At 39.4% G+C, this 17807-nt stretch overlaps 1 protein-coding gene across 3 annotated transcripts in view; it reads right to left on the bottom strand.

The window, feature by feature from the left end:
* Positions 1 to 17807, bottom strand: part of MAPKAPK5 (MAPK activated protein kinase 5) — a 36906-nt gene that overhangs the window by 11015 nt on the left and 8084 nt on the right. For all 3 annotated transcript variants that reach the window (XM_004753263.3, XM_004753264.3, XM_013056546.2), the window contains 6 exons: positions 12534 to 12607; positions 11755 to 11830; positions 11095 to 11192; positions 9484 to 9592; positions 7622 to 7711; positions 6770 to 6865 (listed from right to left, as the gene is read on the bottom strand). In XM_004753263.3, coding sequence (XP_004753320.1) covers positions 6770 to 6865; positions 7622 to 7711; positions 9484 to 9592; positions 11095 to 11192; positions 11755 to 11830; positions 12534 to 12607 — 543 coding nt within the window. The remainder of the gene's footprint in view (positions 1 to 6769; positions 6866 to 7621; positions 7712 to 9483; positions 9593 to 11094; positions 11193 to 11754; positions 11831 to 12533; positions 12608 to 17807) is intronic.

The following is a 17807-nucleotide window of genomic DNA, read 5'->3' as shown; positions in this document are numbered from 1 at the left end:
ACAATTTACTGAAGACCACGCCAATGACCTATAACTTGAGAAAGAATGTTGAAAAAGAATGCTGAAAGAGAGAAGAAACTGGCAATTTTGACAATTTAAAAAAAAAAAAGACCCTCCAGAAAATACAAACTTTCAAAAACCTCTTAAAACCAGCAATTTATCAGTTTTTGCCCAGGTCAAGGACATGAAGATCAAGTCCTTGGAAGAGATTTAACTCTTCTTCCTGCCCATCAAGGCATCCAAGGTCATGGACTTTTTCCTGGAAATACAGACATCCCTTACGCCTGTATAAAAGCAGACCAGTGCTGGCCAGTGGATCAGGTTCAAGGACTATAACAGTCACATTGTTCTGGGTAATAAGTGTTCAAGGAGGTGACCACTGCCATTCATGGGGCCATGATCCTGGCCAAGTTCTCCATTGTCCTCTGACTGAGAACCCTAGGGGAACAATACTGGTGTACCCCACAGACTCCTTGCAACTGCAAGGATGCTGCAACTCTGCACTGGTCTGCTTTCTCCTCTCACCCAGACCCATGCTATGGTCTTAGCCCCATGCCCACAAAGCTGCTGATGGCAGATGTTGACAACTGCCACACCTCAGCCATGGGCTGCAATGTCACCTGGGGGCAGTTTTGCCATCTCCAAGACCTACAACTGCCTTACCCCAACACTCTGGAAAGAGACTGTGTTCACCAAGTCTCCCTGTCAGGAATTCACTGACCATCTTGTAAAGACCCACATCAGAGTCTCCATGCGGAGGACCCAGGCTCCAACTATGGCCACCACATAGTGTTTTTATACAAGAAGAGTAAAGCGAATTAATAAACCTGAAAAAGAAAATACCATTTATAATAGGACCATAGAATAAATCTAACAAAGATGGGAAACACCTGTACACTGAAAACCACACAAATATTGCTGAGAAAAACTACAGGCAAAAATGAATGGAGAAATATAGCTTGCTCATGGGCTAGAAGGCTCAGTATTGTCCAGATGTCAGTGTCCCCATATTGAACCATAACTCTAAAACAACCCCAGTCAAAATCCCAACAGACTCCTTTGTAGAAATTAACAGCTGATTACAAAGTTTTAAGGGGGTGTCTGAGTGGCTCAGTTGGTTAAGCATCTGCCTGCAGCTTAGGTCATGATCTCATGATCCTGGGACTGAGCCCCACATTGGGCTTGCTGCTCAGCACAAAGCCTGCTTCTCCCTCTCCTCCCCACCTGTATTCTCTGTCACTCTCTGTCTCTCTCTCTAATAATTAAAATCTTAAAAAAAAAAAAAGTCTGTACAGAAATGCAAAGAAATTATAATAGCCAAAATAACTATGAAAAAGAACTAAGTTAAAAGGCTAACTCTACCTTATCTCAATAGTTATTATAAAGTCACAGTAATCAAGACAGTACAGTACTGGTGTAAAGACAGACAAAGAGATCACTAGAACAGAACAGATAATCCAGAATTAACACACATTCTATTGATCTTTGACAAGACTCAAAAGCAATGCAATGGAGAAAAGACAGCCTTTTCAACAAATGGTACTGGAACTGGATATCCGAATGCTAAAAAAAAGAACTTAGATCCATACTCCTATATAAAAATTAAATCAGTGGGGCACCTGGGTGGCTCAGTGGGTTAGGCCTCTGCCTTCGGCTCCAGTCATGAACCCAGTGTCCCAGAGTCCGCACTGGGCTCTGTGCTCAGCGGGGGGCCTGCTTCTTCCTCTCTCTCTGCCTGCCCTTCTGCCTACTTGTGATCTCTCTGTCTCTGTGTCAAATAAATAAATAAAATCTTTTTAAAAAATTAAATAAAAATGGATCATGCATATACATGTAAAACCTAAATCTATAAAACTTGTACGAGGAAATCTTGGTGATCTTGGGTGAGACAAAGATTTTTTACATAGGAAACCAAAAGCTGAGTCCATAAAGTACTTTTATAAATTGATAAATTGGGGGCGCCTGGGTGGCTCAGTGGGTTAAGCCTCTGCCTTCAGCTCAGGTCATGATCCCAGGGTCCTGGGATCGAGCCCCGCATTGGGCTCTCTGCTAGGCAGGGAGCCTGCTTCCCCCTCTCTCTCTGCCTGCCTTTCTGCCTACTTGTGATCTCTGTCTCTTAAATAAATAAATAAAATCTTAAAAAAAAAAATTGATAAATTGTGGGGCGCTGGGGTGGCTCAGTCAGTTAAGCGTCTGCCTTTAGCTCAGGCCATGATTCCTGTGATCGAGTCCCACATCAGTCTCCTTGCTCAGTGGGGAGCCTGCTTTTCCCTCTGCCTGCTGCTCCCCCTGCTCACGCTTGCTCTCTCTCTCTCTCTGACAAATAAATAAATAAAATCTTTAAAAATAAAAATCTTTTAAAAAATCAACTAATTCACCATATTAACAAAATAAAGAAGAAAAATATATTATCAGCCCAACAGATGCAGAAAAAGCACTGGACAGAATTTAACACATTCCCTTTCAGTAAACTAGAAATAGACAGAAACTTCTGAAAAAGGGCATCTACAAATATGTAACAGTTAATATGGTTAATGGTAAAAGATTGAGTATTTTTTTCTAAGATCAGGAATGAGGCAAGGATGTCTGCTCTAATCCCTCATATTCAGCTAGTGGTCCCAGCCAGTACATAAGACAAGGAAAAGAAATAAAAAGCAAACATACTGGAAGAAGCAAAGTAAAACTGTCATTATTCACAGACAACATGACTTTATATACATAGAAAATTTTAACAAATCTACAAAAATATCTATAATTGATAAGTGATTTTATTAAGATAAAAGGAAATAAAAGTCATTTGTACTTCTTTAAACAATCAACAACTGGAAAATGAAATCGTTAAAAATATAATTTCCAACAGCATCCAATAATATGAAATATAGGAATAAACTTAAGAAAGTATGTATAAAACCTATACACTAAGAAATATAAACATTTCTGAAAAAAATTAAAGACCTAATAGAGAGATCTACCATGTTCACTGATTGAAAGCCTTAATAATGTTAAGACGTCAACTCTCTCCAAATTCATCAGCAGATTAAATACAATTCAGATCACAATCCCAGGAGAATTTTTCTGATACAGAGAAGTGAATTCTAAAATTTATAGAAAAGTACAAAGGGTTCAGAATAATCAAAACAATTTTGAAAAAGAAAAAAATTGAAGGACTTCTTACACTATCTGATATCTAAGGTCAAGACTTGATAGAAAGCTACAGTAATCCCACATGATACAGCTGTAAGAATAGGCCAATAAGCAGAATAGAATAGACTAATGCCTATATGGTCAATTGATTTTTTTTTTTTAAGATTTTATTTTATTTATTTGACAGAGAGAGATCACAAGTAGGCAGAGAGGCAGGCAGAGAGAGAGAGAGAGGAAGAAGCAGGCTTCTTGCTGAGCAGAGAGCCCGACGCGGGACTCGATCCCAGGACCCTGAGATCATGACCTGAGCTGAAGGCAGCGGCTTAACCCACTGGGCCACCCAGGCACCCAATTGATTTTTTTTTTTTTTAAGATTTTTATTTACTGGGGGGGTGCCTGTGGACCCTGGGATCATGACCTGAGCCGAAGGCAGAGGCTTTAACCCACTGAGCCACCCAGGCGCCCCTCAACTGGTTTCTGACAAAACTTCAGGATAATTCAGTCAACAAAACTGTAAGGTAATTCAATGATACAAGGTTATTCTTTTCAACAAATGATGTGGAAAATTGACATCTGTAAGGAAAAGAAATCTTGACCCTTATTTTATACACACACACACACACACACACACACCACCCCTCAAATGAATTACACTCCAAAAGGTAAAGGCTAAAACTATAGGGGTACCTGGGTGGCTCAACTGATTAAGCAGGTTAAGCATCCTGATCTCAGCTCAGGGTCATGAGTTCAAGCCCTATGTTGGGCTCTGTGCCCAGCATGGACCTACTTAAAAAAGGCTTGTCGGGGGAGATGCACCTGGGTGGCTCAGTTGTTTAAGTATCCAACTCTTGATTTTGCTCAGGTCACAGTCTCAGGGTCACAGGATCAACCTCTAACTCAGGCTCCATGTTCAGTGGGGAGTCTGCTTCTCTGCCTCTCCCCCTGCTTACTCACACTCTCTCTAAAATAAATAAATAGGGGCACCTGGGCGGCTCAGTGGGTTAAGCCTTTAGCTCAGGTCATGATCTCAGGGTCCTGGGATCAAGCCCTACATCAGGCTCCTTGTCAGCAGGGAGCCTGCTTCCCCCTCTCTCTCTGCCTGCCTCTCTGCCTACTTGTGATCTCTCTCTCTCTATCAAATAAATAAATAAAACCTTTAAAAAAAAAAAGTAAAATAAATAAATCTAATTTTTTAAAAAAAGTGAAAACAATAACCTTTAATAAGGAGCCATGAGAAAAATCTTCATGTACATGGGTATGGAAAGACCTCTTAAGAACAAAATCACCAACCATTTAAAAAAGAAAAAAAATGGGTGAGGGGTGCCTGGGTGGCTCAGTTGGTTAAGTGTCCAACTCTTATTTTCAGCTCAGGTCATGATTTCAGGGTTATGAGATCAAGCCCTATGTCAGGCTCCATGCTGGACACGGAGCCTGCTTGGGATTCTCCCTCTCCCTCTCATCCTCTCCTCTTTCCCTCTCTCTCTCTCTCTCCCCGTCCCTCTCAAAAAAAAAAAAAAAGGATGAATTGGATTTGATCAAAATAAAAAACCAGGGTGCCTGGCTGCCTCTGTCAATGGAGCACAAGACTCTTGATCTCCGATTGCGAGTTCAAGCCCCATGCTGGGGGTGGAGATTACTTAAATAGATAAATAAACTTTAACAAAAATCTAAAATTTTTAAAATAAAAAAACTGCTGCTATTCTGCAAAGCAAGCCACAGTCTGAGAGAAATATTCATAATATGTATGTGGTGAGCAGAATAATGGCTTCCTAAAGATGTCCATGTTCTAATCCCTGGAATCTATGAATATGTTACCCTACACAGCAAAAGGGACTTTGCAGATTTTATTAAATGGAGGCTCTTGAGATGGGGAAATATCCTGATTATCTGGGTGCATCTAATGTAAACACAGTTATGAAAGGGAAGCAAGAGGGTCAGAGTCAGAGAGACCAGGAGATGCTATATAACTGTCTTTGAAAATGGAGAAAGATGGGACACCTGTGTGGCTGTCAGTTAAGCATCTGTCTTTGGCTCTCACTCCCTCTCCCTCTCAACAACAACAACAAAAAAAGGATGAATTGGATTTGATCAAAATCCAATTTTGATTTGCCGCTCTGCCTGCTGTTCCCCGTTTGTGCTCTCTCCCTGACAAATAAATAAATAAAATCTTCCAAGAAAATAAGGAAATGGAGAAGGAGGCCACCAACCAAAGAATGCAACTGCCTCGTGAAGCTGGAAAAGGCAAGAGAATGGATTCTCCCCCAGAGATTTCAGAAAAACACAGTCCTGACAAGACCTTGAACCGTTTGACTTCTAACCTCTGAAACTGTGAGGAAATAAATGTGTTCCTTAAGGCACTAAGTTTGTGGCAATTCATCACAATAGCAATAAAAAGTAATACATAAACACAACAAAGAACTTGTATCTAGAAAATAATAACTTCTTATACCTCACAATTATAAAATCAAAAATGGGCATGTAGAATTTATATCCATACTTCATGGGTTATTGTAGAAAATGTTGTACCCATATTTCACAGTAAAATATCTAATAAACACATGAAAAAATACAGAACAGTAACCATTAAGAAAATGTTATAATTAAATCCATAATGAAATAATACCAGACTTACCAGAAGGACTAAGAACATGAGCTGATGAACATAGTAAGAACATACTAACGAACATGAGCTGACAGTAAGAACATGAAGAAACTGGAACTCTTATATATTACTGGGGAATAGGTAAAATGGTACAACCGTTTTGGAAAAGATGTTCCCCAAAACTTGTAAATGAATGTTCCTAGCAGCTTTATTCATAACAGCCAAAACCAGAAAACCCAAAATTGCCATCAGTCAATGAATGGATAAACAAACATGGTTTAGTCCTCTATAAAAGAACACTACTTAACAACAAAAAAGAACTAACTGGTGATATATGCAGCAACATGGATGAATTTCAAACACATGCTGAGCAAAAGAAGTAAAACACAATAGGTAAGGGCGCCTGCGTGGCTCAGTGGGTTAAGCCTCTGCCTTCGGCTCAGGTCATGATCCCAGGGTCCAGGATTGAGTCCCACATCGGGCTCTCTGCTCAGCACGGAGCCTGCTTTCCCCTCTCTCTCTGCCTGCCTCTGCCTGCTTGTGATCTCTGTCTCTCTGTCGAATAAATAAATAAAATCTCTAAAAACAAAAAAAACAAAATATAATAGGTACATGAGTTCCATTCATATGAATTTCTACAACAGGCAAAACTAACCCATAAGGACAGAAAGCAGATCAGTGGTCACCTGGGGCAGACTGACTACAAAGATACACAAGAGCTCCTGACATGACGGAAATGTTTCGTACCTTGATCATGGTGGTAACCATGCAAGAGTATCTGTTTGTCAAAAGTCATCAAACTACACTTAAAGTAGGAGTATTTTATTGTACACAAATTTTACCTTGTTTTTAAAAGAAGCTGATTTTATAATAAATGCCTGCACCTAATTAAGCAGACTGTTGGTTTCTGAAACTAAGCCCTCCCCTTCCCACTGGTAATACATGCCCGCTTGTGCTGTCAAAGAGGACATGCCTACACACAGCCCAGTGATATAAGCTGTGGCAAAAAGAGCAAATGCTTACCTGAGGTGCAACATAATAAGGGGTGAATTGGGGTGTCATCAAGTCACCTTGGTCAATTTTGGCAAATCCAAAGTCACACAACTTCACTGGGGCATCCTGAAATAAAATACACGGGAGTCATTTCTCCAGAGTCCTCAGTAAACACCAGCGGAAAATCCAGGTGGAAGACAGGTTACCTTGAGCTCGCTCTCACGAGTTTCTGGCTGACACTCAAGCCTATGAATAGCATGTCCTCACACCTGAAGAAATGATTCATCCTGAGGAATTTTTCTTACTATCACAGAGGTAAAGAATTTCTCCCCGCTCACAGCTGGCCTTGTTTCATGACTGGTATACGCAGTACTAAAATCAAGATCTTAGCCAACTGTCCCCTGACTCTATCTACTGGCCCATCGTCTCCCATCCAGGGTGCGATTTCACTTTTAGCATCAGCTTCAAGACTCCCAGAGCAACTTATTTGTTGGAACATGATACACGGGGCAGGGGGTGAGACTGGAGAGAAAAAAACACCTTATCAGCATTAACAAACAGCAAATACAACTGTTACATTTCAAGGTAATATTTAACATCTTACAGACTCCTGCCCCTCTCCAAAGCACCTGAAAATCATATCTAAAACCTAAAGTCTTACAAATGCATATCAGTACCATCCAACATCAATGCCAGGGGTATAGCAGAATGTCTCTGAGCTTCTAGCAAGGAAATGAGTGGGGAAAGTAAGCTGTTGGAAGCACTTTGGCTTCAAGCCTCTTCACCATGGATTCAGAGAACTCTGAATCTACACCTACCCACCCATTCCCAAACCGTGTTGAGAGTGGCAGCACTAAAATGCAGAAAAATAAGTCATCTCACCAACGAGTTATCCTTGAAGAGCAGATTTTCAGGCTTGAGGTCTCTGTGAGCAATGTTTAACAAGTGACAGTGCCGTAGAGCCAAAGCTATCTGGAAAAGGACATAATGGAGCAACCACATCTTAGAAAAGATAGCTCTTTAATACCCCTGGCTTAGAGAACTCAAGATATTAAAAAAAAAAATCCTTAATTAAGTCCATTCAGACTGTGGTTGGTTTTCAATTTTACAGCAGAAATGAAGTAAGACTTTGGGTACCAAGAAATAGAAATGAATTCAGCTTAGTTTAGCTGCAACCTGTATTTCATTAAACAAAATAAGTAAATAAATAAAACAGTAAAACACTTCTTTGTCCAAGTAAACTGATGCTTAAATCCTGTACAAAATGGGAATTCACACTTAGCAGAGTAAACTCTATGCTGGGCAGTCTTCAGCAGGCCTGGGCTCCCCCAGTGAGGCAGTGGGCACTAACTCCTGGCTCCGGAGAGAACCGCACTGTCCGGGGGGTTCAACTCCAGGCTCTGCCTTCAAGAAAAATGGAAAGCCACTAACTGCATATTTTCCCACCTGATGGTCCAGTTTGCTCATCTCTTTTGCTGAAATGAAATTCACCTGTTTAGGTGGGTTGGAAGGGTTTTTGTTTTATACGAGATTCTCAGAGTATATCCTAATATTTGAAACTTTGAAAAATACAAGATGTAACTGTTAAAATTAAATAGAACAAATTCTACCTGTTCTTCAACTCTCAGTATGGAATTGTCTTGGCATTCCAAATATCAGCTCCTTCCTACCAGAAAGGAGTTGTCAAAAAATGTCTGAGGCTCCTGCACAGTGCCAGGGCTCACAGCCAGTGGGCTACCCGAAGGACAAGTCCTCCACTAACACCACAAGGGGCTCCTGCCCACTGAGCAGACTTTAATAGGAATTCTTGCTTTAAGGGAGAGAAAATTGCTTGAGGCTCATGGAAAATTTGGAAGAATTTTGTATTTAGAACAAATTGAGCTCTGATTTCTTCTTTTTGCCTTGCTTGCTTAGCCTGAAGATAACCCTTGTGCAGTCAGCTTTTCACCTCCTCAAGAGGTTATTTCCAGTTAGATTCCTAGTACCATTTGTGACATAAATCAATTTTCTAGCAATAAAATGTGATGTCAAAATAGAAAGACTATAATCAGGAATAACCCAGAATTACAAAGACCTTAGAATTCTATTAAAATCTGATAAGGTAACTCATAAGCAAAAAAAAATCTTATATACAGTTGTCCCAGAAGATATTTTTATCCCAATCTTTCAGGTGTTATCAATAGCAATTTATCTCAAAGTCCAACAGTGCTTGGACACTATGTACTCAAAGATATCTACAGTCTACACAGGAATTAAAAGATTACCTTCCTTTAAGAGTTTATTTAAGTTTTTTAATAGGCAAGCAATTGACAACCACTTAATAATACAGCCCCCCCCCCACCAAAGCATATAAGGGGTCACATTTCTCCTGTCAAAGCATCTTTTCTGATTACATAACAAAGCAGGCAATGAGAGATCAAATAGAGCTTTTCTTCAAGCTTTCTTTTATCCCCCCCAATGAAATTGTGCTTGTTTTTTTTTTTTTTTTTTTTTTTTTTTAAAGATTTTTTTTTATTTTTATTTATTTGACAGAACACAAGTAGGCAGAGAGGCAGGCAGAGAGAGAGGAGGAAGCAGGCTCCCTGCTGAGCAGAGAGCCCGATGCGGGACTCGATCCCAGGACCCTGAGATCATGACCTGAGCCGAAGGCAGCGGCTTAACCCACTGAGCCACCCAGGCGCCCTGAAATTGTGCTTGTTAACCAACGCTGTTGGCAGTTTGATTGGTACCCGGGGTTAACTTGCCTGCTTTGTTACTTGGCTGGCTTGCTTCTCTGTAAAGTGCCGGTGCTGGCTGATTCTGTGAAATAGCTCTCCCCCTTCCATCATCTCCATTACAATTAAGAGTCGAGCCCTGTTTGAAAGCATTTGATTTTGTTAAGTTAAAAAAAAAAAAAAAAAAAAACCTGAAACATCAAATAGCTAACCTAAAGATACCTCATCTACAAAGTGTGCAACTACTTTCTAAGTCTAGCCCTACCATGCCCCTTGGAGTTGGAACTCTTTGATAAGTAATAAGGAATATCCTTCATCTAAAATTTTCTAGGAAGCTAAAATGAGAGTAAAATCATTAAGTTCTGAAGACAATGATCCTTTTGAAGATACTGTACTTAACTTGTTATTACTAGATATTAAGGCGAGGGGGGAGTGATCCTTTAAGTGACATGTTTTTATATCATATTTAGGGCACCTAGATGGAAAGTGTATTGAAAATAGAATATGACTTTGTGTAGGACATGAATTTCAACTTGGCTGGTATTGGGCTACCCTGGTTATTCACTCATTCTGTGTCTGTGTCTGTTTCTGTCTATGTGTGTCTCTCTACACTCCTTCTCCCCACAATGCTAGTTTTCCATGTGACCCACAGCATACCCAGCAAGACAGCTGCTGGACAGGGTTACACAGGTACTAAAGAAAAGCAAAAATTCTCATGTTGTGAAAAAAAAAAAAATCGGAACTCTGGTTACCATTCATTCTTTGATATAAATGCTTCCAGCTTCTATCCAAATGCTTTCACCAACAGAGCACAGTTGTGAGACATGGTCATAATTTCCCATTTGTTTTTACAAATCCATCTTCTTTCTCCACCTAGAAGACTCCTACCCACCCCCTTCAAGTCCTAGCCACGACATAAGCACTCTGTGAGACACCTCCCCTGCCCAGCCTATAGTCAGCAGCTCTCTTCTCCTTTATAAGCTCAAAATATGTTATGGAGGCCTCTTCTTGGTGCCTATCACATTGCTATGATGATAGGTTTACATCTCAGTCCCCAGTAGAAATCATACCTTATTTAACTTTGAATTCCCTGGAAGACACTTAGAATGCCACCCAGTGGGCTTGCCAAACATTTGGCAGCTAAAAGAATAATGTTGATTTCTGCCTTTAAAAGGATGTCAGACTAAGCAATAAGGGCTTGTTGCCATAGCAACTCTAAGCCAGTGCCTAGTATAATCTGGTCCCCTTTCACTAATTTGAAATAGAATCTGTTTTAATTCCACACTACATACTTTTTTTTTTTTTAAGAGGAAGTAATCACAATAATCAGGGGGTACCAGAGAGTGGTGGGGCAGAGATGAAACAAGACTGGCAATGAGTTGGTAACTGCTGAAGCTGGGTGACCGCTACCTGGGGATTCATTATACAATTCTGTCTGCTTTTACAAATGTTTGAAGATTTCCAAAATAAAAAGAAGAGAAGAGAGAAAGAGGGAGGGAAGCAGGCAGGCAGGGAGGGAAGGAGGGAGGGAGAGAAAGGGAAAGGCAGAAAAAAACCGCACAAAAGAGAAGAAAACCCCACTATACCTTGGCCTATGTGTAAAGAGGAGGACATGTGGTGATCACCTCCATGCGGTCTTACCTGGGGCTGGACTCATGAGGAAACTGTACACTGTTAGCAAACACTTCAATAATTTGAACTATATTTGGGTGTGTGGCACACATCATGTGCAGACGTACCTTAAAGAGAGCAGAGGAAACATACACCTCACCAACAGATTTACTTTCTGCTACCCCATTCATTAGCAAATGAAAATCTGGCGACTAACTTATTTTGTTTCAGAAATTATTCATCTATCTCTAAGCAAAAGAATACATCTTCCACTGCACATATTACTAGTATGTCTTCACCAGACTCAGATGACTTAAAACAAATGTATATTTTTTAGAACTAGAAACACATCCTCACAGCCCTCCTGCAGCACACTTGCAAGACACTAGTCGCCATTCTCTACTCTTCAAGGATTTTGTCCAATAAGTACAAGCTGAGGTAAACCTGAATACTTCAGGGTATAAGAACCACATTAATTGAAAAAGAACAAGAGGTGGTTCAAAGAAATTAAGACTGACAGCCTCTGGGACCACTTTGTAATGATAACAGGAACAGGAAAAAGGGGTATTTGTGGATATAAAATTCTTTGTGCATCTCTGTATTCCCTCCAGGAAGCTGCCTTACTTGTAAAAAGAATACTTCATAGGCATTTGAAATATTTAGGCAAACCAAGGCAATAAAGGGTCATACCTCATTTCTAGCTTTTGGACGATCAAAAAGAATTTTCAGTGCAAACCGTTCTTGAGTAGATTTCTTTACACAGACTCTAGATTTAGAGGAAAAAAATTCAATCAGAAATCATCTGTTATACTGAAAACTAATTTAACAAGTTTGTTCTTTTAGAATTGTACTTTTAATCAAGAATATATCTGGGTGCATTTCCAAACTTGCCCCGAGGGCTAGCAGGTGGAGAGGCAGAAAAGCCATTTCACCCTCCTGGCACAGGCCTCAGCTCCTGAGCCATGTGGAAGCAAACTGAGGACGGCCAAGGAAGGAATGGCCAAGGATGGCCTCTGCCAGCTAAAGGAAACTCTCATGGTAGCTCCATAGTTTCAATATCCTTTTCTTTCTTTTTGAGAGAGAGAGAGAGAGAGAAAATAGGGATTGAGGCAGAGGAAGAAGGAGAGAATCTTAAGCAGCCTCCACACCTAGGGTCACCCCAACACAGGGCTCGATCTCACAACCCTGAGATCATGACCTGAGCGAAAATCAAGAGTCAAACACTTAGCCAACTGAGTCACCCAGGTGCCCCAGTCTCATACCATAAATGATTCTATGTTACAGATCATGTGTATCAGTCATTTGAATATATTTCGAAATGGATGAGGAAAAATCTTACATAAATACATCCACTTGTTAAATTAAAGCTATTTCACAAATCTGGCACACCTGATGCTTCTAAAGTATGATATATGTCAAAAGGCCCTTTGCAGAGTAATTCTCCCATAGTTTGCACGTGGGTCTCTTACCTAACTGGACCACTAATTCCAGCTCCCAGCTTCTGAGTCCAATTGATATTGTATTCCTCTAAAATGGAGGTTTCCTATTAAAATAGAAAAGGAAGAGGCAGACAATGATTCTCCAGTTAAAAAGCTGAATAACTGAGCAGGGTGGAACAGGTAACCTTATCACTCAGGATCTCATTTTCTTTCTTTCTTTTTTTTTTTTTTTTTAAGATTTATTTATTTGACAGAAAGAGATCACAACAAGGCAGAGAGGCAGGCGGAGAGGGAGGAGGAAGCCAGCTCCCCACTGAGTAGAGAGCCCGATGCGGGGCTCAATCCCAGGATCCTGAGATCATGACCTGAGCCAAAGGCAGAGACTTAACCCACTGAGCCACCCAGGCACCCCAATATCTCATTTTCTAAGAGAAACTAATAAGCAGTGCTTTGCATTCTTTTGGCTTTATAGTTAGGTATTTCTTCTAAATGACTAAGTCAGGAACTGTTTTCCAGCAAAAGAGAAAGCAAACACTTTTGGGTAAGAAGAAATTCTTCAGCTCACCCACAAGATACTCAGTGTTTTTCAGGGGCTGGGGAGTGTGAGAGGAAGATATTCTTTCAAAATGCTTCACTGCTGAATACTCAATTGCTAAAATGAAATGGTCAGTGAATTTTCTTACGTTCCAGAAAGACTGCTCTGATACAGGCTTCTATGATATAGTAGCCTATATCCTTGAAGAAGTTAATCAAATTGTTGAAATAACTAAATAAATTGAGACTTTTAAAAGTTCAAATAAGGTAGTAGTGACTATAATAGTAAATTTATCTAATTTTTAACAGCTTCGTCTTCAGTACAAAAGTACTGTCATATTCACTGTGTAACTACTTTTTTCCTACTACTACTACTACTTTTTTCAGTTGTTTTATTTAGTTTTAATAGCTTTCAATAGTTCCCGATGCAGCCTCTATGATTTAGTGAAAGTTTTTATGGAATTCCTGTCTAATTACTATATGTTGAGCTTCCACTTACATAGGCTTTCAGGCATGAAAGACATATATTTAAGTTATGGCAGGCTAAAATTCATTTTTCAGGGTTCCACAGGAAGAAAAGGAAACCAACAGAGACCTTGAGAAATTAGTCTGTTAACTCATGAGATTTTCAAACTGTTTTGTTGCAATGAGAATCTAATAGAATCCCAATTCCCAGTATACAGGAACAGGCTATCTGTCCATATAACACACACTCGTTGAGCAGTTGGTGTGTGTGCCAGACACGAGGCTAAGTTCAGAGATAGAAAAACTGAGCTTCTGCCCAATTAATATGCAAGTCTACAAAATAAGCTTACAGGGGCACCTGGGTGGCTCAGTGGCTTAAGCCTCTACCTTCTGCTCAGGTCATGATCTCAGGGTCCTGGGATCGAGCCCCGCATCGGGCTCTCTGCTCAGCAGGGAGCCTGCTTCCCCCCCTCTCTCTGCCTGCCTCTCTGCCTGCTTGCGATCTCTCTCTGTCAAATAAATAAATAAAATATTGAAAAAAAATAAACTTACAATAGTCATCTCCACTTTTCTGCTGTCCAGTTCTTGATAAAGGTTCTCATCATATAATAAGTGCTCAATAACTGTGTAATATGAGACTAGAAAGGTAAACTAAAGCTGGATTATAGAAGGATATTGATTTGAAAAAGATCAGTTAGATCATTACACAACTTTGGTTCTAAAAAGCTTCGGGCTTAAGGAGCTTGTCAAGGTGACACAGTGAGTTACAGGGACTAATAAGACTAGAGTCTATAGCTTTGGCATCTTCCCTAGCTTCATTCCAGCTATCAAAGTTAACTTCCTTACACTGAAGATTAGGGACAGATCTTGCCCAATCAGGGAGGTCCCCGGCTCTGTTCCCAGTCACCACCTCCTAAAAGAATTCAAACCTACCCATTTAACTTGCCTATCTCCTTCGTGTTTCTAGCACATGGCCTTTAGAAATGTTTGAGAAGACAGGGAGGAATACAGGATTGGGAAGGAGGGAGTTGAGAGCATAGTCTAAGCTTCATGGTGGAATAAAACCATTTGCTATACCCCTCCTTTTCCTCAACTCTAATGAAAACATACACTCAGAGGAAATTCATGGAAAAGAGATTTGTTCCATGGAATTATTGGACTGTTCAAAGGACTGTTCATTCGCCCAGTTGCTAAGAAATAACATTAGACCAAATTCTTCAACTGTGCTGGTGCTTATTCCGATGGTACTCTGCCTGATACACAGCCAAAACTGTTCAACTTGTAGAGGCTCTGATGAGGCTCTGACAGGAGGTTTAGCACTTGACATTACAGAAAGTAAGAGAGGCACTACCAGGCCTCTCTACAGCCCTGATTTCTGAACTCTGTTTTCCTGGTACCTCTTGTCCTCTTTGGGAGGTTTCATTCCTGCACCTCTGTGCACGGTGCCATAAACACTAACCAGTCTAAGCCCTCAAGAAGCCTGGCTGGGGAAGAGAAACAACACTCTCTCATCTGTCAACTCTTATATGTGTAGATGGCCTATTTTCTCACATATTTTAATGACAAGGAGAATATAGTAAGGCATGGGTCAGTTAAAACCCTTCACTGAAGTAAATTATGGACTACTTCAAAGGCATCAATGACAAACACCCTGATTGAATTCTGCTAAAGAAATATATATACTGCCTTAAGTTAATAAGGATATAGATACATAGAATAAAGTAATTCTTCAGAATCCTTCTAGACCAAGGGTCAGGAAACCACAATCCACAGGCAAATCTATCCCTTGTTTATTTTTGTAAATAAGAAACAAAATATATTTGTGATAGATATAAAAATAATGATATAGTAAAAATGTTAACATTTACTGGATTAAAAAAAGAAGATACAGCCATAGCTGTCTATAAAAGATATACTTTGGAATCAGAGAAGCAAACAAGTTAAAAATAAAAGGATTTAAATTATTATGCTGAGTAGACCGGGTATCCACATACAAGCAAAAGAACAAAGCTGGAAATTTAACCCCATATACAAAAGCTCAAAATGGATCAAAGACCTTAATATAAGACCTAAAACAATAAAACTGTTAGGAAAAAACATATGACACGAGTTTTGTAACATTGTATTTGGCAATGATTTCTTGGATAAGACAGGTAAGATTTCTTGGATAAGAACAGGCAACAAAAGGAAAACTAGACAAGATGAACATGAAAACGTAAAAATTTTGTGCATCATAAAACACTATTAACAGAGTAAAAAAGGCAACCCACATAGTGGAAGAAAATATCGCAGCTCAAGTACCTGATAAGGGATTAATATCCAGAATATACAAGAATTCCTAAAACTCAAAAACAACCTGTTTCAAAAAATGGGCTGAAAACTTGAGTAGACATTTTCCCAGATACACAGATGGCCAATAAACACAGGAAAAGGTGCTCAGCATCACTAATCATGAAGAAATACAAATACAAACTCCAATGAGATAAAACTTCACACCCGTTAGGATAGCTACTATCAAAAAACAAAGAAACAGTGGTGCCTGAGTGGCTCTGTTGGCTAAGTGTCAGACTCTTGATCTCAGCACAGGTCTTAATCTCAGGGTTTTGAGTTCAAGCTCCATGGTGAGTGTGGAGACTACTTAAAAAACAAACAAAATAACAAGTGTTGGTGAAGATATGGAGAGATTGGAACCCTTGTGCACTGCTGGTGGGAATGTACAATGGTACATTACCAATGTCATGAGAAACAGAATGGCAGTTCCTCAAAAAAAAAAATTAAAAACAGAATTACCATGTGATCCAGCAATTCCACTTCTGGGTATATACCCCAAAGAACTTAAAAAAGGGTCTTCAAGAGATATTTGTATATCCATGCTCATAACAACTATTCATAATAGCTAAAACATGGAAAGAACCTAAATGTCCATATACATATGATGGAATATCACTCCGCCTTAAAAAGTAAGGAAATTCACAAATATGCTACAATATGGATGCACCATGAGAATATTATGCTAAGTGAAATAAGCCAGTCACAAAAAGACAAATACTGTATAATTCCATTTTTCTGAGGTGCTTAGAGTAGTCAATATTATAGAGATGGAAAGTAGAATGGTGGTTGGTAGATGCTGGGGGAAGGAGGCAGAGGAGTTACTATTTAATAAGTACAGAGTTTCAGCTTTACAAGATCAAGAGAATTATACAGATGGATGGTGGTGATGGTCGCACATTATATATATATATATATATATATATATATATATATATATATATATATAATGCCAGTGAAGCGTACATTTAAAAATAGTTAAGATGATAAATTTTATGTTATGAGTGATTTTATTACAATTTTTAAAAAAGATTTTATTTATTTATTTGACAGAGAGAGAGAGAGCACGCACAAGCAGGGGGAACAGCAGGCAGAGGGAGAAGCAAGTCCCCGCTGAGCAAGGAGTCCGATGTAGGACTCAACCCCAGATCCCTGGGATCATGACCTGAGCTGAAGGCAGATGCTTAACTGACTGCCAGGCACCCCTTTTTACAACTTTTTAATGGAGAATAAAGTAAAAGGATGGAAAAAGATATACCATGAGTAACCATAAGAGAACTGAAGTAGCTATACAGACAATAAACAAAATAGACCTTAAAACAAAAGAGGTTAATAAAAAGGCACTTTTTATAAGGATGAAAAGATCAATTCAACAGGAAGATAAGATGATTATAAACATTTATGCAACCACCTAACAACAGAGTCCAAAAATATATGAAGCAAAAATTGAGAGAATATAGGAGGAAAATAGACAATTCAAAAATCAGTAACAGAAAACCATCAAGATGGAGAGGATAACACTGTCAACCAATTTGACCTGACATCTATAGAACACTGCATCCAACAACAGGAAAATATACGTTCTTCCCAAGCACATATGGAATATTCTTCAGGATAAAGCATATGCTGAACCATAGTCTCAGTAAATTTTTACAAACTTAAAACATATAAAGTTCTTCAACCATAACAGAATTAAGCCATAAATCAATTAAGCTAGAAATCAACAAAAATTTTAAAATTACATAATACTACTAAATAATCAATGGGTCAAAAAAGAAACAGAAATTAGGAAATATTTTGCTCTTGGGGCACCTGGGTGGCTCAGTCATCGAGCGTCTGGCTTCAGCCCAGGTCATGATCCCATGACCCTGAGATGGAGCCCCATGTCGAAAGGAGCCTGCTTCTCCCTCTCCCACTCCTCCTGCTTGTGTTTCCTCTCTAGTTGTCTCTCTCTGTCAAATAAAAAAATAAAATCTT

Source organism: Mustela putorius, unplaced genomic scaffold, assembly GCF_011764305.1.
Source record: "Mustela putorius furo isolate JIRA1106 unplaced genomic scaffold, ASM1176430v1.1 tig00537248_pilon_pilon_pilon, whole genome shotgun sequence".
Classification (NCBI taxonomy): domain Eukaryota; kingdom Metazoa; phylum Chordata; class Mammalia; order Carnivora; family Mustelidae; genus Mustela; species Mustela putorius.
This window is presented reverse-complemented; position numbering and strand designations above follow the sequence as displayed.